Consider the following 22272-nt stretch of genomic DNA (forward strand, 5'->3'; position numbering starts at 1 on the left):
TAAATATTGTCGTTAAGTAAAACGTTACACCTTTTCTTTGCCCATTTATGAATTACCAGAGAAAGCGTGAAAAGAAATCAAATAAGCTACAACTGGTATTGGCAGCTCTATAAATGAACAGAAATTAGTGTCTTGGTTGATGCATCTCCATTAAAAAAAAGTATACTACAGCAACATGTTTCTGTGGCGGGATCTGAAAAGTTTACCCAAAAACAAGACATAAAAGACATGTTTGGTTAAAAATCGCTGCTGTGCTCGGTTTTGCCAACAGCGCCGTCGGAAACCAACACACTAGAAGACGAAAAAAAAAGAGACTACATGATTGGCCACCAACCAAAAAGAAGAAAGATGAGAGCTTGAGAGTTTGAAGAGGCACTGGCCCCATCTGGCAAGGACACAAACACACACAATCACAAAGTCACAATCAAACACAATCACGTGCACACACAGAGTCATTGTCTGCGGGAGGGAAGGGGGTTACAGGGTCCCCCGTCCTCCCTGCTGACTCCTGGATGGTTGGAGGACTAATCCTGTTATCTCTGTCCCAATAAGAAATGAATTAATGAATAGAGCTCGGAGAGACGGAGCAGAATCCTCGGCGACAGCACTGCATGTGGGCCTGTGAGCTCTTATGTTCCTGCCTGCTCTGCTTCAATTAGTGGAAAACTCACATGTAGTTTTGATCTGATTTTAAAAAATGACACAATGTTAAACACACTTCTGGAATAAGGGAGAAAAAAATGAGGCTGTTTAAAAAAAAAAAAAAACAGAAACTCCCAACATTAAAATCTACAAATTGTCAATTGAAAAGTAGCTCAAGATCCAGGGTAAGTTTGATCAGAGCCAATTTTCTTGCCCAGGGCACTTAGGTTTGATCTAATCAGTCTCTTAACGGATAATACAGGAAGCTTTCAGACAGTAAAAGGACAGAGACGACTATTTGGTGTTCAGCACTTTTCTATGTTTTCGTCTAGGGAACAGGTCTGCTTTGAGCCATTCTCAAGAATTTTCTAAGATCACAGAGACAGATTTAGCTTTTTCTTTTTATTGTGACCAACAAGAGCTGTGTTAAAAGTAAAGAAACTGTTAAAGAGCAAAAACATCCTCTACTGAAAACGGAGGGCAGCCATCGTTTCCAGAAATCTTTGAGGGAAAAAAAAGATTCTTGAACTATATACTCTACAAAACAAATTAAAAAATATTGTTTGTAAATGCAGCAAGAGACTTTTGGAGAAACAATCTGTGGTCTGAAACAGCAACAGTTGAATCTTCTAACATTTGGGGGTCCCTCCTACTATGACGTATGGGGTTAGCAGCATTATTAGGTCTTGGTGTTTTTCATCATGAAGAAAGAACAATATATGGAAACATAGAAGAAACATTCAGAAATGTAAAATGGGCAGTTCAAGCTTGGGTCTTCCAAATGGATAAATACCCTAAATATATTAACAATTTAGTCACAAAGTGGCTTAATGATAAGAAAGTCAATGTTTTGAGGTGGTTATGACAAAGGTGCGCAGCACCAAGGCAGCATTCAAACCCAACTCTGTCGTACCAGTTCTCTCAGGAAGAATGGGCCAACATTCAGGCAAATGGAAGAACACCCAAAACTACCAGAATTTCCAGACTATAAGCGGCTACTTTTTTCGCACGCTTTTGAGCACGGTGATGTGGCTTTTTACCGAAAGGTTTCGAAAGGCCGAACAGATGCGTGATGAGGAGGACAGCACAAGCTCAAGGGCGAATTTGCCTCGAGACAAAAGTGACATTGAGAACGACAACGAAAGACAGACTGAGGAGGTGTGCTTGAGGCAGTTCAAGTTCGACACTGAAGAACACGACGACTGTGATGGTTTTAGTGTGCAGAAAGGTGAAGACAGTTTACCAATGCTGCCCTGTTCTGAAAAAGCATATGATACATCTTTCATTAAAGTTTTAAACAATCTTTGTAATTATCTCATGTTAGAATGTGGACAGCTGTGACTTCTAGACATGTGCAGCCTGTGCAGTTTACCGTTTCCTTTTCAATGTCAGTGGGTGCGGCTTTCGTTCAGGTGCGTTCAATAGTCCGGAAATTACAGCAACTCAAGTTATACTGTTTGAAAATATTTTCAACAAATAGGAAGAAACTAACTCAAAAAACATATATTTATTCTAACATTTAGAAAATAGAAATATTTTTTCCTAACTAAAGTTTAGTTTGATTTCAAACTATGAAAAAAAATGTGTCCCTTTGTACACTGTATGTAAATATCTGGTTTCAACTGTATGTTGAGATGGTGGAATTTCAATGTAATAGGATTTTGCAACTCAAACGGAAAAAATAATGTAGAACTGGAACTTGGAGTGGTTTATAAGTCCATGCTGGAATAACATAAAACACAAAACAAGTTCTGCGTTTTCGAGCTTCAGGGCCAGGAGTACACCAGGTCCGTATGTATTTATGCGTAGGCATAAGCACTACCTATTTATGCTTCAAACTAAACAGAAAGATGAGTTATAGCAGTTTATCCACGGACGTTCACTCACATTCACAGTTTGACATAAGAAGAGGTCATTTTAAATATAGGACCTAAGGGAGAAGACTCAGATGAACAAGGGAACTTCCCCTTTAGTTAGCAGACAACCTTGACAATGCACTGGGGAACAGAAACAGATCTGACTACAAAGACGGAAAGGGGCCAAAAGGAGGTAAGAATATACCTGTGTATAGTATGGAATACTTAGATGCTACTCTGGATGAAGCTGACATATACACACACTCCTTAGGCATTCAATTTTTGTGTGTGTATCAACTTAAAATGAATTGGATAATCTTTAATAGTGATACAATTCTGAGCTTCTAAGGATAATCTTTATAAAAGTACAAGCTCTTCTTGTAAATGTACTTTGGTCTACATCACACCAAAGTGCAATGGCGGCCAAATGTGCCATTACATCAGCTGGAGTTTAGGGTTGAGTCGTTGGCGTAAACGATTACACAAAATCAGAACTTAAAGCAATTGAACAACAAAAGAAAAGGCAAAAGATCTTCAGTGCTCCACCGGCTCACTAGGTGACTAAAACTCTGGATTCTGTTAGCCTTTTGTTCCTCAACCATCTCTAATCACTCATTGCTTCTGATGGTGTGTGAAATGTATAACACACAATGAACAATGTGGCGAACCAAGTAGCATCAGGCCCCAATTTAATACCTAACTGACTAATTTCACTTTAAGAAAACAAAAAGAACAGCTTTTTAATTAGGGAGTCACTTTGGGGTGTTTTTATTAGTTTTAGTTGAAACATATACATTTACTACTAATCAGTGCTTGTAATTCTGCTTTAGTCTCTGTGGCACTTTTGTTTTCTTTACAAAAGGAATAGTCAAGATTATCAATGTTAATTGTAGCCTCAACATTTACTGCGACCATAGATCTTTTAAAGTTAAGAGCCTCGCAGCTCTGGTTTCTTCCACAAGAGGATATCAACCCCTTTGTTCCTCTGTCTGGATTGCTGGAAGGGTCGCACCTCAGGATTTCAAAAGAGCATCGCTCATTTGAGAGATTCATTTCTGTATCTTGTTGCCATGGGAAATGTGGCACCCCTTAATGATAAAGCAGCAGCTTTTCACCAAGTGTCAGCAGCATTAAAGCCGCTCCTACCAGCCCTTCTGTGGCCTTTCTTGGCTTTTTGGAAAACGACTCCAGCCTGGCTTCATGGGTTTTTGATGTCAAAGGCATTATTCACCCTTCAGCTCGCTATTGCCTTGCCGTCTATTGAGCCAGCTGAGTCACCTGGCAACACAGTAAAAAAAAAAAAAAAAAAGTGCCTGGTTTCACCTCTGCGATTCAATACGAGGATGCGGACCTCCCTAAAAAGCAGGAATAGCAAACTCTATTGAAAACGGGCAGAGTGGGTTGCTTTTATTTTTATGTGTTGCCTTACGCAAACTGATTCGGCATAAGTGAAACACTGGCTCTCGAGGAGAATCGTTTTTGACAGTCCAGCCAGTAAAACTGAAGGACATTGTAATGCGAGTTTGTTTTTAGCTGAAAGTGAAAAGACGGGAATTGAAAGAGTAAGATGTGAACAGTTGGTTTTCCTCAGGCTAATGGGATGAAACAGTTTTTGTACATGCTAAGGTGTGCCAACCTTCAGGGTATCACCCGGGGGCAGGGTCACTTGGTGTCGTATAGTTGTGATTGTGCGGTCGGTTTGTGTGCGGGTTTGGGAGGTAAGGTGTATTTGAACTGATGCGTGGACATTGTGGTACGTACAGGTAGTCATGAACGTAGACAAATGTCTCCATGTCCTGTCCATTTCAGTGGCAACAGTGCAGCAAAGTATTCATAGATAAAAAGCAATAGAAAAACAAACGGACCATTGAGAACCTTCTAGTTTTTACTTCTTACACTTCTAATCCGCTGACTTGTAAACCCAAGAACATTTTTAAAAAACAAGGACAAAGACAACGGAACAGTTCAATTGGTCAATCAGCAGACAGGGCAGCTCATTTAAAAGCACTTTACACGGCTTTGAGCAATGCTAACAGTACAGACATGTTTGGCAGTGAGCGCTTCACGATCATTTTGACGGAAAACTTTTCTCTCCATAGCAATTCAATTGATTAAAAATACTTCACAATATAGTAGAAAATAGTTCAAATAATACTTCATATGAGCCATCTATCAGAGACCGCTGCTGTGGTCAAATACAGGCAGGCTTTGAAATCGTGGGAAAGTGAAAACCCTTTAATTTCTTTAATGTCGGGCCTCGGTGGACAGAGGAAGACAAAGAAATGAACAAGGGAGGGATACATCAAAAAGCGGTCAATTAAGGCTAAACAGCAGTTCTGATGGTAAAAACTGCTAGAGAGGTTGGACACCAAATCAAAGAGTAATCACAAAAAATGGTGGTTAATCCCAAAGCAGTCCTCTCATTCGTCTCCTTCTTCTACTACTAATTTATTCAATATACTTAAAAGGTCAAGCAGTTGCAAAATTATCTGTCTAGTGGATCTGCTCAGTTACGAGCGTTCAACGTGGCCTCCACTGTTAGTTACTCAAGCCACAGTATAAAGAACAAAATTTCACCAAGAATAGAAAAAAGTTTGTTGGTCTCGACAGAGATCCTCAGGATCTATGAAAGGACATACAAACTAAAACATTTAACCAGAAATCAGATTTTTGCATACTTAATGTACATTTTAGTACTTCAATAGGGAAAAGTCCCACAGCAAACCCTGAAAGTACAATACTTAGAAGCATTGGTACTTGTTTGGACTTGCATCATTGAATTTTAGATTAAAAAAAGAACTTGTGTAGTCTTCCTGGTTGCAAGCAGACTCATTTGTACAAGCAATTGGTATGAGCAAAAAGGCCACTTGTACCTTTTTGCCCAACATCTAGATTAGCCCTGGGAAATGGTTCCAGGAAAAAAAAAAGTCCTGTGGGTTTTGTTAATAAATGTCAGAGAAAGTGCAAACGGAATATAATTGGGTTTACAGAAGCTCTGTTTAAGTAAAGTCTGTGCAGTGAATGAACTGCCCTAAACAACCGCAAAAAAGGACAAGGGTTAAAAACGACTAAAACAAAACCAGACAGCGCAACAGGGGCTGCTTACCAATATGAAAGTATGCCAAGAATTTATAGAGTCACAGTTTCAAAACCACTAAAAGTTTCTATCATATCGTTCCAACACTTTCAGCACTTTTTAATTAAGAATTGGAGAGATTGGCAGGGTGACCAGAGTTTTCTCAGACTTCCTCTACACATGTTGCTGCACACTACTAGTCAGTCAGCTAAAAGCAGACTCCAACATCTTTATGTCTTTGTACAACAAAAATCGCACAAGAAATTGCTGGTTGCTGAAAACATAAACTTAAAAGTTAAAAATTAAAGGAAGCGCCAGCCATTGCGATCATAAGATCACAGTTGGTAAAGACACAAGTCACATGTCTATTACAGCCCTGTATTAGAACAAAATATATATTGGTTTAGTAGAAATAGGAATTAATTTTTTGCTTGAAACCATTTTTTTTGTGTTATTAATTTTGTTTTGTTTATTTCTACTCAAGGTTATTATACCAGGAGAATCTCACGTTAGCAGCAAACGTGTACAGATAACAAAACCACAGAGATACAGCGGTGGTTTTTTGGCATCCACAAATTCGTCTGCAGGAACTTGCAGATGACTCAAAAAAAAAAAAAAAAAAAAAGGAAGAAGACGACGACGTACAGGACTAAACTTAAAAATTATGAAAGTGCTTTTTGCCGTTAAAAGCAGATGAGACAAGATAGCATTTAATTGCTTCTTTCATAAGTGCAGCTTTAATCCTATTGTTACAGTGGTGGTGTTTCATCCTACTGATAAGACAATACTTTGAACATTGATTTATGCAAACACAGTATATAGTCCTCAGTACTTACACAAAGAAAGGCTGGATTTCTGCTGCTGTGGCAGAAAAAGTGCTTAGCACGCCTTGTGCTTTCTTTTTTTCTTTTTTTTTGTGAGGCGATATTTAACTATGTGAAGAGTCGTTTTCAAAATCAAAACAAGACTAAATCTAATCAGGCAACTTCGTGAAGACTTTTGGACCTTGGCTGGTATTTTCCCAACAGAAGAAGACGCAAAGTGAAAACTGAAGCTCATTCCTGCAGGAAAATTGTAGCCGCAGAAGCATTCAGAGTTGGTGGGTGCATAGGGACACACATGATGAATGCGGCCTTTGCTCCTCCTTAGGAAAAACAGGAGGGCCTCAAGAGAAACCTCCACCGATGGGCCCCTGCACACACCAATACAATAGGAATGTTGTGTAAGGCAGTAGTGAAGGCCCCTAATCCTTTTACACCATGACAACTACCAGAAAAAACTACATCCACTGGCAAATCGTACATTTGACCAACAGCGCACATACACACACTCTGAAGCATGCAACAGAGGAAGCATCTTATGAGTAGTAATTCCTGCATCCTTCCTATTTTCTGTGAATGGAAGCAACTTCAAACAGCTCAAAACTTTACGTAACAGTGCAGGTATCTTTCCTAACGAATAAAATTAGTCCCAGTTTTTATTTCCCTTTCTGTGCCGGGTTAGCCTGGCCATCGCCTTCCTTCGCAATTACGCTCGTTTGTAATTTCCCTTCGTTTGGGCTTTCCCCCACTGTGTTGGATTGCTCAGTTAGAATTTCCTCCGGACCAATCAGTGAACAGGAGGTGTGACGATGATGTTGATTTTCTGCTGCGTTTTAAAATTGTAGTCTGCAATGGCAGCGGTCCATGTTGGCCACTCTTCCAAATATTGATTTAAAACTAACATCCATCTCATTTGCCTCTGCACTTCTCTCTTCGCAGTGGAGCGTGGTTCACAGTGGAGGCAATTTCCGGTAAGCTTCATAGCGCAAGAACTCTTACATCACCACCAAATGTTAGAGACTGGGTAAAGATTAAAAACTTCCAACAGTACGCAATTTTTTCTCAATAGCCGAGGGCCCAGACTCTCTGCACAAAGCAAAGCGTAGAACAAGGAGCTTCTACTAACTACTGAACCCACATAACCTCTCCCGTGTGGCAGACCTGCCTCCGCCATCTTTGTTTGGGTGCGAGCAGACTAAAGATGGCTGACGGGGTGAGTGGGGAAGCCAGAAGAGTGAGTGTGTGTGTGTGTGTGTGTGTGGGGGGGGGGGGGGGGGGGGGGGGTGTTAGTGTGTGTGTGCGAGCACGCAAGAGGGTGAGAGGTCTCAGCCAGCCTGATCCTCACGGCTGTTGACCACATTAATCATGTTGCTGTGAGAGAGAGGCTGAGTGTGTGTGGTGGGAGCTGGTCCCTTATGTCCCTCTGAGAGCATGTGTGTGTGCGTGTGTGTGTGTTGCTGCACTTGACTGCTCCTATCAATTCAATTTCATTTCTCCCTCAACTCCCCTCTTTTCTGCAGGCATCCCCCATCCCCCTACCACAGAGCTCCGTAGGCTCTCTTCCCTGTGTGTGTGATGGACTGCTGAGAGCCTAATGAGGTCCCTCCCACCCCTTTGGCTTTTGGTGACTGTGAAGTGTGTGTGTGTGTGCGTGTGTGTACGTAGGGGGAAGGGAGAGCCAGAGGTGACAGGTTGGTTATGTACTTCTTACATTTTGCCTCTCAGCTATCCTCTTTCCTCCCTCCTGTCACGTCTTCCTTACTTCACACATCCTCTCGCCCCACCCTCTCCCTCCAGTCCCTCACATCCTCCCCTCCGTCTCCTTTTGCTTCCTCTTCTCACCCATCCCATCTCTGCCCTGTCCTCTTTTTTCTCATCCTCGCCTCCTGTTCTCCTATCCCTCTTCCCTCCGCAGTCATCTTACCATTCATTTGGCGGTGAGACGCCAGCCTAATGGGCCATAGCAGGCCTTCTCCACCAGAGAAACCACACAGAGTGCTGTTATTAGCAGCGAGGGAGAGGCAGGGAGGACGAGCAAAGGGAAAAAGGGACGCGAATCGTGGAAAACGCAGCACAATGCTGTGCCCTGAAATGAGAAACTGGAGATATTTGTTTCAAAGTTCAAGATCCAATCCAATGAGATTAGCTATATCTCTACTGTACCAATTGCAGCCTTGATGGCTTCGGGAAGAAGAGGCCGTCAATAGAGCAGCGTGACCCAGCAGGCCCTCTTAGGATAGATGGGTGAGTCAGAATAAGTGGAAAGCCTACGCATCGCATGAAATGCAAGAAAAATAAATTGTTGCGCTGTGACTGATTTAAGGAGGCACAATCAAACATTCGATATGACTAAACGGCACTCAGAAAAATAAAAATCTCAATCGTAGTTTGAACAAGCTGTTAAGAGCTCCAATCTATGGCTACAGCAATAAATATTCACCTTGGTCTAATAATAAATCAGAACTGAAGACAAGGGGAAAAGAAGAATTTTCTTTGTTAAAAATGCCAAAGGTAAACAAAAGAAAGAGAAAAAAAAATCTTTGACAGATATCTGTAGCAATATGTCAGTCAATATGTCTGAGCAATATGCTCAGGAGACAGGACAAGGCAACACATGATGTTATGCAACAAGAAGAACTACAATGTTTTTGGGAAAGGTAATAAGGATTCACAGTCGTTTCATTTGGTTTTACATAAGAGAGAACAAGCCTCACAAATTACAACAGGGTGGAAAATGCTCCTGCTCAGGTTTAACCAGGCAATACAGCGCCATTCTGACACTTCTCATACTCAAAGGTGGGCCAAGTGATAGAAAAGAGATTAAAATGTTTAGCTTACGTGTATTTTTCTTTTTTTTACAAAATAGAAATACAGCAGTGTGGAATCACCCATTTCAAGTTTGATCAACACAAGTTCAAACTCAGAGTTTGTATGTTAGCCCTCTAATGAAACTAAGCTATGAAACAGATGCTAACTCTTAGCCCTGCTAGCAGCTAAATGTCGCCAGCTCTGACATTCTCAGTGTTTACGCCACTTCTTTTTGTGATTTTGTTACCAATTACCTAAAATCTTACAGAAGTCTGAATTAGCCAATTCTCTCAACATGAAATAGCAACTCAAGAACAACTTCCTTTTGGACTTCGAAATAAGGATCTCAAACAAAAACACAGAGCGTTCAGCTAAAAGCACACACCTTTACGTTCCCAGCCCATAATATTAGCTGAGGCTTACATTACCAGACGAAACAATCAAGTAGCACTTCACGAGCCAGACCTCGCTTTTGAGGAGGGCATGAGATCTACGCTACGCTCTCCGACTTCGGTGTTTCTACTACTTGCTACTGTAGATGCATCAAAAATGCTCGACTGCGCGGTGGATAAATAAATTTCAAAATCCAACTCAAGTTTCCCTTCCCCCGTCAACATGACTGTCCAAAGACGCTCGAGAAATATGAGCAACTCTGCACCTGTAACAGAAAGAACAGCAATACTTCAGGGCACAATAGAACATTAGTGGCTATTCAATGTGTGCCTATAGCAATTGACCGAGTCGTAATGACCACTTCCGTAAAGAAAAATGGGAATGGCTTAGACGTTTAAGGACATTTGACGATGGGGGGTGGGGGAGAATTTAAAAATGTGCTCTGGTCACGTTTCAGTCTCACACAAAGGAGGACTTTGAATTATTCAGCCACACAGAACTACCAGGACCATTTGCTAATGCACATTGACAGTCTGAATCACTATAATAGGCAACTTGGACTCCAATTGATATGATTATTCATACTTTTAGCACTAAGTGCTTCCTTTGAAACCTTTATTCACACATTTGGGGAGAGAGGATGGCAGAGATGAAGAGAGGCAACCAGTGCCAAAAAGAGAAGAACCTCTGCCACCTGGAAATTCACTTCACTTTGAGAGGTCCCCATTGGGGAATCTCACGTTTGGTTTTTTTTACACTTGAATACAACATTAAATGTCAGCACAATTTTAAAAAAAACTATCTACATAATGACATAGATTCTTATTCTATAGAGAGAGAAAAATATTAATCTTTTTATGCATTTCCTGAGATCAAACTCGAGTGAAAGGTATGGAAATGGTTTCTAATCCAGATATAATCCACATTTCACTCTTCATCAGTTTGGATCTGTCGTGAAGGCCTCTCTCCGTGCTGCTCAGATTTAGAAAAAGACTACAATGTGTTGCACACACTCGCTGCAACACACAACCTCTGTGCGTATTCGTACAGACGGGGAACAAAAAGACTATCTGTGCCTGAAATCTATGATCTGTGACGCCCCATTCGAATGCAAGATGGGCAACACATTACAGCACCAAATTTGCACCGGTCGGAGGAAAGACGGAAAGCATATTAGCATATGGAACAACATCCAACCCGGATGGGCCGACACAAAGTGCAGCTTCCTCAGTGACGACATAAGGAACGTTCAGGTTTTAAAGCAAAGTTGTTGCTACAGTGCTACTGCTAATTGGACCATGTTATCACATTACAATGGCGGCGGGTTTTCGTAACGACATCCAAGATAAAGGAAGAAAGACTTGAAAATGTATAAATGGCTTTATTTTAACAATTTCTTCTCAATGTTTCATGGAAAAATGCCATACTGACTATTGATTTTCGTGTCGCACTAGAGATAAGGATTATATTTTAACTTCATTTTTTAAGAATGGGCATTTACTGATACAAAGTGATAATCTAACGCTGCCCTCCTTACTTTTCTTGATATCGGGTCAGAGTTTCTGTAGAACAGCATCAATAAGCGCCTTCAGCATGGGGTTACCAGAGCTACCGACATGTTCTGACCACACATGAAAACGCCAAACTTATTTATGATTTCTAATGAGGATGCAGGATATTGGATTTTTGGTCAATATCTGACATGTCAATATGCTAAAACTCATTTGGCCTACAACCAATTCCAACACCGATATTTATTCAAAGCTTGTAGAATGGACTGCAGGTGAATTTTTTTTTTCCACGGCTATCCGCTCTCTCGCTTTCCCTATTGGCCACCATGAACTGATCGTAATGGAGGTTCTTGAGATGGTTAGTTAGGTTCAAAGTGTTGTAGGACTTTGTTGTCGCTCCTCCTTGCATCGTTGATGCTGAGCAGTCATTGCAAATAGCAGTTATGCAATCAGTTTCTGACACGTTCAAAAACTTCCACACACCGGGCGTGCTGTGGTGGCGTAGGGGATAGGGCGACCCATGTTTGGAGGCCTCGAGTCCTCGACGCGGCCGTCACGGGTTCGATTCCCGGACCCGGCGATATTTACCGCATGTCTTTCCCCCTTTACTGTCAGCCTGCTTTCATATAAGGGGCACTAGAGCCCACAAAAGACCTCCTGGGGGGAGAAACAAAAAATCTTCCACACCGCTGACATTTTCACTTGGTCCAGCTCTCAGATTAGGTCGTCGCGGGAATGGCCAATGTCCAATATTAAATTTTACAGCTAATAACGGCTGATACCGATACCATGCCGATAATATTGTGCATCCCTGGTTTCTAAAGGTAACAGCTGACTGAATGGGTGGGTTTATTTAGAGAGTATGCAAATTTGGAAAGTTTCTATGGAATTTAAGGAAACTTATGTTACATGCACATATGTTTTCTGGGACCCTGGACTACTGATACCACACATTAGAGCCCAAGGACTATGCACAGTGAAGCTTAATACAATACTTGTATTATGGTATTACTCTTTAAGTTGCCCATATCAAAGGCTTACAATATACAAAAATAGCATTTTGTAAAGTGTTTGGATGGATGTGCTTCAGTTTGTACAAGTTACTCTACATTTGCAGTTAATTCCTAGAAATATCAAGGAAGGTTTTTAAATTTTGTATATTTAAAAAAAAAAAAAAGTTTAATTCTTGGAAAATTCAGTTTATCAACTATAATATTTTATCAAGAAACTAAAACCACAGCTCAGACAGGTAAACATTAATAAAACAACTATTTTCTCTTCTTTTTAAGTATTTAATTCCCATCTTTTAGACCATCTTAAGGCTCCCCTAGTGCGGACCAGGGTGTGCTTTCATATTTTAAACTGTGCATAATGAAATCTGGCATTTTAAAGTTTGCATTTCTCGTTCACATTTTTTTTTCTAACCATATCATGTGTCGGCCTCTGCTTTAGTTGGGTTTTGCATTTCAAATGGCGCCCTGTTTCCCTGCATGTTTGCTAATTTTTCTTCTTTCTCCCAACATTTGTTAGGCAATCATAACCAAATCGGAGCATAATAAGCCGGTCTGAAAGCCTGTCCCCTTTCCAATCCGGCCTCTCTCAAAGACGTGAACTGAAGGCGTGCAACAAACACGGTAAACACACACTCACACACTCAAAAAGCTAATAAAAGACAGGTGTGGAGCAGCGCAATAACCGAACAAGGGAGGCTGTCGGCTTCAAGACCTAAAAGAACAAGGATGCCATTGATCTCTGCTGATTACTGCACAAACACAGGAGATAGGTAGGCCAAAGAAACATGAAAGGTGGTGTAAAACTGTATTTGTTTGCTCTGGGTTTGTCTTTCATACACACTTTGGGGGTGAAAAGATGCTGAGCTGTAGAGAGCTGAGCAAACTGTACCAGCGGCAGGAGGGGAAACGGCACTTTTTTCTTGCTGCAGCAAACAAGGCTGAGACGGCAACTGTGGCTGAAACACCTGAGGTCAGGTCTAAAACAAAGAGCACAAACAGCAGAGGGAAGCCTGTGTGTGGAAGAGGACGGATCGAGTCACAGTGTACATAAAGTTCTTAGAGTCAAAAAGCGTAATTATATTGACTTCTCTGCAGTGACGGCAGTGGGACGTGTGCGCGCGTACCGAGCAGAAAACAGAAGCGAGTAAAAGCAGGACGAGCAAAGTTAAAACCAGATCCAAGAGAAGACAAAACTACGACGGATTACTTCTGTTTTCTTTGCTGCGCTAAAGCAACGGCGTCCAAACTTTTTTGCCATGCGTGGCCAGAAGGATAACCAGAAGCCGGAAAACACGGAAGTGGAAAAATGTGCGCGTTTTATTTTTACTTGCCCAGAAATAAACCAACCAAATTTTAAAAGAAAAAGCCAACAATGTAGTTTTAAGTACTAGTTGTTAAAGGAACAACACAGTTATTTATTCTACTTTTTTTTTTTTGGCTAACGGTTTGATGCGTACTCATGCAGGACAATTGTTTTATCATTTAGCAAGGAACATTTTGACAAGTAATGATTTAAGGTCTTTAACATATTCCGTTCAAGAAAGTTTGGTGACAGGACTCCAATAATTACCTTTCAATTGAAAGTTCTCTAATTTTATTTTTGTTTAATCAGTGGTCAGATAAATGTGAATAAAAGCAGCTTAAATGGAATTAAGGCATAATTTAAAGATAAAATTATTTGGACCTTTTTGACCACTCATAACTGTAAATAATCAAAAATATTTAAAAGAGAAATACAACATTATACTGGGTTTCCTCCGGAAAACTTGCTAAGTTGAGAGGAAATGTAACATATTACTGGGCAATTATGTTACTGGAAGACATTCTCAACAATTCCTAAACCCACAACGATAGAATCTAAAAAACAAATATGCATCGCTTTAATTACCGTAAATGTGATGCGAGAGGGAAGGGTGAAATGTCGATGTAAAAAAAAAAAAAAAAAAAAGAAAAGAAAGAGGAGTGAATTACAAAAGCAAAATATACACAAAACAAAAGGAGAACCTGTTGAGCTTTTTTCTTCCACACCAGCAGGAAAATATTCAAATTCTTGCTCTGATAAATCAAGGTTATGTCAAAACTGCAGTTTCACATCTTGGGAATTTCACCGTTTAACCGTCAGTAAAAATCAAGCGGGAGCAACAATGAGAATGAAAGGACTGCCTTTATGCTTTGTGTGTTTTGCGCGAGCGAACGTGGTCGATAAGCAAAAATGTTGGATTAACAATTTTACATAAGGAAATTGTCCAGTCCCGCGTTTGTGTGCGTGCAGGTGCGGCCGCCGTTGAAGAGCTTAAAAAACATAAAAAATAATTAAAAAAACAATCAGCGCTTCTTCCTAATGGCCTCATCTCTCACAGGCCTCTGAGAGCTAGCAAGAATGCAGGCATGATTTGTTTCAGCGATTGCCTCTTTTTGAGCTCGGCCGGCGTGGAATTAATTACGCTGATTAAATATCTGTACCCACACCCCCAGTTCTGTGAGTCGGAGAGCAGCTGACCGGTAGAGTGTGGCTGAGAGCTAAGTGGGCAAAATGCAGACACTGGCATGTTGGTGAACAAACAGACTCTTCAGGAGAACTTCATCGTTTGGTACCGAGTTGCAGTTACAAGTGTGACACGTAAAGCTCTCGTCGGTTCAAAGACTGCCCTTAAAAAAAAAACTTTCAGCCCTTTTTTCTTGCTTTTACAAATGAATCAGGTTCAACAAAATGTGGATTTATACAAAAAAAAAAACAACCTTTAAAGTGAAAACTGATTTCTGACAAATGAAAATATTTTCCATAAAAATAAATGTTTGCATGACCAGGTCTGTCAGGTTGAGTCCTGCCACAAGTTCTCTATCAGACTGAAGTCCAGGCTTTGACTAGCCCACTCCGGAACATCCACCGGATGTTAACAGCAGATGGAGGATTTTCCTATATTTTGCTGCATTCGTTTTACCTTCTACCTTTACAAGCCTTCCGGGACCTGCTGACGAGAAGCATCCCCGCACCATGATACCACCACCACCGTGCTTCACAGTGGGGGACGGTGTGTTTGGTGTCCGCTAAACATAGCGTCTTGTCTTGTCTGATGTCCAAAATGCTCAATTTGTGTCTCATCAAAAACAGAAAAAAAACTTTCTTGGGAGACCAAGGAGTCTCCCACATGCCTTTTGGTAAACTCATCTCAGTTACTCAAGCATGTAACTCCTTCATCGTAGTCATGGTGACCTGGTCTCCTTCTTGCGCGGTCACTGGGTTAGTAAGGACGGCCTGATTATATTCTTTCCATTTCCAGATGATGGATTTAAGTCTACTCCGGGGATGTTCAGTACCTTAGATTTTTTTTTGTATCCATCTCCTGACTTATACTTTTCAATAACATTCTCTCTGGTTTGCTCAGAGTGTTCCTTTGTCTTTTATGCTTTAATAGTAGCCAGAAACACTGATTAACCAGTGAATGAACCTTACACACACTTAACACTCCAACCACATGAGACACACTCTGCACTCAGCTGACCTCCATTTCACTAAGTGTGAGACTACAAGCACCAGTTGGCTGGACCTTTATCAAATTAGGTCAGACACTGTAAATTTATCAGCATCATACCTTTTTATTTGTCTTTGTTTTTGTGGAGAAATAAGTTTTCACTTGCTTCATAGGTCCAATATTATTGAAACTTCATATTTCTCAGACACAAGGTTCATCCCAGAATACGTGTCAAGAACAAGAGGTCCCAGTCAAAGACCGCAAGAACAAAATATGTCATTTAGTGCTGGTACAAATCTAAACTGTTGTATACTTTTGTCCAGTTGGGTAAATCTATGATTTGGCTGGGGAAATGAGCAGCACGTTGAGGCTGAAAGCTCAGCTGTGGATCAAAAGCTCAAATTCTTGAAGGTATTCAGAAATTAGAAACTTCTCTTGGCTGTAGACACTTGTGGTACATTATTAGAGATTGGAGATTTCACGTGATTTTATTGTAGTATAAGCAACTCTATAAAAAAAATTAAGAAATAAAATCTATTTTTGGCTTAAATTATTCAAAATAATGCATGAACATGAAGACGACCAAAGCCGAGATTCGGCGGATGGAAAATCAAAACGTTCTGAATCCTCCAGGCGACGCTTTGTCAACTTTAAACTGAAGTTACTCACCGTTACCCAGAAGCGCATGAGTCCACATCCCGACAGTGTGGAAACACTGCCGGGTTGCAGCCGGCAACCGCTTGACCTCAGAGTCATGACTGATTATTCCCAGCTTCCTCCTGTTAAAAAATCCCACTATGACGAACTGAACCAGAAGGCAGAAACACGGAGGAAACCTCTTAGAAAGGCACCATTCAAACAAACTAACAAGCCTTTACAGCAAAAAATGCTCAAGGACGCAATCAGATCTTAGTCTGAGCGGTTAGTGATGCCGAGTAGGAGAAGCAAACATCCAAGAGACGAACAGATACAAAAAATAAATAAATACAGAGACACAAATTTTGTAAGAGGAGACAAAGTTTGCAAAGCTGAGATGAAAAGTAAACAGTGTTATTCAGGAGTGGAGACTCCAGAGAGGAGGAGCGATGGGAGATGAGGCAACCGAGGATGAGCTCTCTGCCTTCGGTCTGGGTCTAATCACAAGATGCTCTTAAAAAGGAAAAAAAGAAAAACCAAAGGGCAGACGAACACCAGAGGTTTGGAAGACTTTCTGCAAACAAGGAACCCCGCGGCCATCCTGCCAGGATATTATTACATCCCGGCAAATGCTGGCAAGACAGGTCAGCTCTCCAAACGCTTCATCAAGCCGAAAAAAGAAAAAAAAACGAGGGTTTAACAGTGAACAATAACCTCGACCTTTTAAGGTTTGGAGACAGTTTTGTGAGCGTCTTTTTGCACTTTGCAACTTCGGCATTACTACACCTTCGCCTCACTACATCGGAGTCGCCGAGGTTTCAGAAAGCGTCAGTAGACACCCGGAACAGCATTAACGTCTGAGATGGCGACAAACGCATACACCCGATGACCCCCGACGCGCTCCCCCCCCTACTACCCTATCTGTCTGTGAACAAGGGGTTTTTCTACAGCTGGGTAACAAAGCATGACCCAATAATCCTAACGCTTGACTCAAAGCTGAGGAACCCCTCCAGCCCCACCCTCACGCCAGTTATATCCCTTCCTCCTGCTCTCTGAGGATTTTATAAGAGCTCTGGTAAAGGGGAGGAGACGACGGGGGGGACTGTGGATACGTGTGTGTGTGTGACAAAAACAATCACGCTTTGCTTTGATTATTCTAATTATGACTTGGGGGTAGGAGTGGATTATTAAGAACACATGGGCCAACGAGTCGCTGATGGGCTTATGTTCCTCCGATCCGTCTCTATCGCGGTTGAAAGAGGCCGACGTATGGAGACCTTTGCCCGGAATGCGAGCGAGGGCGGAGGGCAGCAATAAGAAACATGCTCAGCCAAATCATTTCTGTGCGGCTGACGCATACAAAGACGCCTTTGATGATAAAGACGCGCTTATGTGACTCGTTTTGATTTCATTATTACTCATCTGGGCTAAGGTGCCGACTTTAAAAGCCAACAGAGTCGAGCTTGCTGGAGACAACCGAGCAGCTAACCGCCATCCCCAGAGTTTGTTTTAAGCTACATTTGTTTTTTGTTTGTGAAACCTGCTAAAAAAAAAAATAATAATAAAAAATCTAAACAGACTGTAGAATCTGACTGGAGGCTCCGCAGTTCTGAGAAACCGGAGCAAAGGGCTAGTCAAAAGATGAGCATGGGTTTGCAGGGAACTGGAGCTCCTGCTTTGCTTGCGATAGCTGTGAGGAGCAACGAAAAAATAACTAAGTGAACCCATGATAGACAACCCTGTGGGCTCCTGAGAGGGAAATCAAGACGAGTCAAAATCTTCCGTAAACATATTGGACGTCTAGTTTTAAATGGAGCCATGTCTACGTCAATAAAGAAGCAAACCATTAGCTTTAACAGATGAATATCCGTCTTCTTCAGTGTATTTCCTTTCTCGTATGTCATCATCCAGCCACTTTCACAGCGAAGAATATTTCCCAAGCACCCTAAAAGCTATACAAAGCCTAACAATTAATAAAAATGTTGTATCCACTTGTTACAACCGTATCGCTTCAATTTGTACCTGTAAACAAACTATTTTTACATGGATGCATTGAATTAACATCAGATATAGTGGGCAGGTAGGTAACTTGATCGCCAATTGAGAAAAACCTTGATAAGAATCTTAACATTTCTAATTTATTTACTATATGTACTATATTTCCATTCATTTTGGTCTTTGTTTTGACCAGCTGACGTGTGAAATCTTCCAAATAAACCTCCAAAGAAACCAAACTGACGTTCCTCCAACACGTACATGTCACTTATTGGTCAGAATATTTTCCACTTCGGGTAAAGTACGGCAAATGACATTAATCGTCAGTCAAAGCGAGTACAAAACATCTTTATGTTGGACGTCAACTATCCTCTGGCACACCATTTCTTTTCAATGACCAAAACGCCAAGCGATCCAAATGACCGCCAACTGATTTGATGCCTGTATTGTTCTGAAAACAAGATTTGCCTCTGTTGAGATGGAACCTCGTGCTTTCTCGGCTGACGTGCCCTTGATTTAAAGCCATGAAAACATAGTTAATTGGTGGAGTGTGCAGCCTGCTTAGTCAGACCAAAATAAACTAAAACAAACATTGTGCAATACGCTAACCACCAGCACTTCCCACCTTGTTGTCACATACAGGCAGACTGCAAAACCTACACCGAAAAGAACAAACTTTTAGTTGTGGTCTGGGAATGAGATGATCTAAGCTTCTCATTCTCACAGTTCTACATCTAAACTAATTTGGATAACATGTTTTATCCTTTTCTTAAAAAAAAAAAAAGAAGCAACAATTACTCCTACCGCAGCTAAACAAAGCTATTACAGCAACAATTAAATATCACGTTATTGGTATTTTCATCTTAAGCAGAAACAACAACAATTTTAAATACAGTTGTTAGTATTAAATTTAACTGCTTATTTTGCAAAAGCTACTCACTTTTTTCCAGTATGCTGCCTGTGGAGTGACACAACAACAAGCTAGCTTTTCAGGTAGCAACCCTGCAGTCCTCTTCTTAGCAGATGTTTCTTGTAGCTAACCAGCTCTAGTTTAAAAAAAAAAGAGCGAGCTATGGGTTTTTTTTCAAGTACCAACACTGTTACTGTCTGTAATTGAAACAAGCAACAACAACAAAAAATGGCTAAAAAAGAGTGAAAACGTTGCTCTCTGAATGAGCCTTGTTTCAGCCAGCTGACAGACGAGTGTAGCAACAGCTAGCAGAGGGGAAACTTTGCATTACTCCATAATGCTAACACTTTACTGACGCTAAGCTGCAAGTACCTCCGCACATACTGAACTTGCTGCTGCTACTACACCTAAATTTCCCTTCTGTGTCACCGGAAAGGAAATCTCTAGGTTATCCGTTACATAACCTAAGTTTTTTTTTTTTTTTGTGGTTTGGGAAATGGCAACATTTTAAATAAGTGAAAAAACCCTAACATGTCACTAGTTATTTGCTGACAGAAACAATTAAAAGTATCAAAAACCATCAGAGGAGCGGATACCATTTTGATGTAGAGCTTTTTGATGTAGATTCGTCCACGCTGCCTCACCTGCTTCAGGCACAGGAAGTGGTTACGTAAGCAATCAACTACAGGGCAACCTTAGCTTTGCTCCACTCCAAACTCTTGCACAACACTGGAAAGGATCAAACTTGCAATAACTAACGAGATCAAGCCAGACCACATTCCAAAACAAACCTCAAGTTAATATTCTTAAGTCGCTGTTTCGTATTCCCCTATCCCCCCCTATGGGGCTGAAATCAATGAGCATCTATAAGATGCAATTAGATCCAGCATTTGTGGAGAGAAGGCAGCGGGTACAGTTTAAAGCTTTGCCCCCCTCCCTCCTGATACCTCAGAGCAACATGAAACCCCCAGAAAAGCTCCAGCGGCTCTCTCACCATATGGCCAGAGCAGCAGCAGCAGCAGCAGCAGCAGAAGAAGAAGAAGAAGGGGGAGCTAAAAGAAAATCCTCCTGGTAACCATATAAAGACTGTTTCTGACTATCCGTCGGTTTCATGCCACCAATTTCCCTGATGTCTGAGCATGACGAGGAGGTGGAGGGGGGAGAGGAAGGAGCTGAAGCTTTGCGGAATGGCCCTTTGTTTGAAAGCAGCCTCTCTCTCTCTCTCTCTCTCTGCAGCGCTGGAAATGCGAGACGCTTATCGATCATTTCAACTGGAAAGCCTTTGTGCTGCGCGCGGCTCGGAGCGCTGCGGGCGAGCGCACCGATTAGGAAATATAGATGTGACACCGCAACAACTGGGTTAACTTTAATTATGCCATCACAATAACTTCCAATGAAGGTGGTGGGTGTTTTTTGTTTTTGTTTGTTACATGCAGGCGACGAAGCGCTCTTTGTCCATCCCAGCAGATAAGCAAAAACCGGAAGAAAGAAAAAATCTGAGGGGGGGGGGGGGGGGGATTTTTTTTTTTTTCTCGGATTAACCCTGGATTAATCATAATAAGGGGGACCCGATAACCGCCTTTGTTTCCATCCTAAGCCACTCTCAACCGAAGTCGAGCTGAGAAAAAGTAATTTGCGAAACTACAAAAATAAAAAATAATAAAGCCCCGACGCTCTTACGTCGGTTGCTTTTGTATCCGCGTCTGTCAGCTCTCCTCCGCCGCCGCCTCCCCCCCTCCTCATCGCCGGGGTTGCGGCTCCGGACAGCTCCGGTCGAGGACACCCGGAGAGGAAGAGAGGCGAAAAACGAGAACACCTTCCGCTGCTGGAAAAGCAAGCCCCCAAAAAACAAAAACAAAACAAAACAAAAAACCAGCAAAAGTGGACCAAAAGCAGCAAAGTGAGCCTACAGGATATAGAGGTAGCCTACAGTAGGAAGCCCCTTTAATTTTTAAACAGCAGCTGGTCGGCTAAGCTAGCGAGCAGCAGCTGCTGTATCTTCGTTTCATTTCCCCACTCTTGGCTCAAACTTCGACCGTAGTTGTCTCGTTTAATGTCTGCTAAGCGAGAACCAAAACACGAAGCATGTGCGGTCCGAAATGCGTTCAAAGTTGACGCTTTGCGTACTTTCTGCGATAGCGGAAAAACTTCCATCAATCATCCAGCAGCAGCGGCAGGAACTCGGAAACACTCCTCGGTTTGTGTGCCAACAAATTTTTATTTATTTTTTGTTAAATACTTTATACTCCACTTACCGACTTGCAAAACATTTTCCACACAGCCGTTTTCCAGCAGCCTAATTCCCCGTCGGAAAGGGAGTCCGTCTCCCGTGCCCACTACTCCGGCTGCCCCCACGGCAGCCGCTGCACCAGCGGTAGATCCTGCGCCGCCACCGGCGTTTGAAGCTCCGGACCCCGTCCCCCCAGTCCCAGCGGCGGCCGCCAACGGACCTTCCTCGCCGGCCACCCTGCACTGAAACGAAGAGTACATGCATATCTCCTTTTCGTTGCGTGGGAAAGACCAGTAGACGATACGGCGCTGGACGGGCTCCGGAATCCGCTCGAAGCGCTCCTCCACTCTCTCAAAGGCCCACTTTTCCGCTACCGCTTTAGCGGCGCAGTCCAGGAGAGACTCCGGGGAGCGATACCGGGAGCCGGGCGAGCCGCTGCCGTGCCCCGGCCCCGGCCCGGGACCTCTGGGTGCGGGGCGGAGGCAGGGTCGCTTGCTTGCTGGTGGTAAGGAGAGAGGAGGATGAGGCGGTTGTTCTCTGCGTCCTTCCGCCATGGTGAGCCGATCTACACTGACGAGACGGACGGTGTGCGGACACCGCGCAGGAAGCCGAAACACACGCTGTCTAACGACACACACACACACACACACACACACACACACACACACACACACACACACACACACACACACACACACACACACACACACACGCTGAGCGTTTCACTGTACGACCAAGCAGGGTTTTCAGAGGGACTTCCGTTCGCAGCCTTCAAAATAAAACATTCTGTTTCTATCTAGAAAAAAGTGCATGTTTTAGTATTTCCTTTTTACGTTTTGTCACGTAAACAACCAAAAACTTAAAATTTTATTTCAATGAGATTTTATGTGATTGGCAAAGACAAAGTA

General features: G+C 42.1%; 1 protein-coding gene across 2 annotated transcripts in view; it reads right to left on the reverse strand.

Moving 5' to 3' along the window:
• zswim5 (zinc finger SWIM-type containing 5) overlaps positions 1 to 22001 on the reverse strand; it is a 65987-nt gene extending 43986 nt beyond the window's left edge. For both annotated transcript variants that reach the window (XM_023335424.1, XM_005804583.2), the window contains exon 1: positions 21390 to 22001. In XM_023335424.1, coding sequence (XP_023191192.1) covers positions 21390 to 21918 — 529 coding nt within the window. In that variant the 5' untranslated portion in view covers positions 21919 to 22001. The remainder of the gene's footprint in view (positions 1 to 21389) is intronic.
• Between the last annotated feature and the right edge of the window lie 271 nt (positions 22002 to 22272).

The sequence above is a fragment of the Xiphophorus maculatus genome, chromosome 6, assembly GCF_002775205.1.
Source record: "Xiphophorus maculatus strain JP 163 A chromosome 6, X_maculatus-5.0-male, whole genome shotgun sequence".
NCBI lineage: Eukaryota > Metazoa > Chordata > Actinopteri > Cyprinodontiformes > Poeciliidae > Xiphophorus > Xiphophorus maculatus.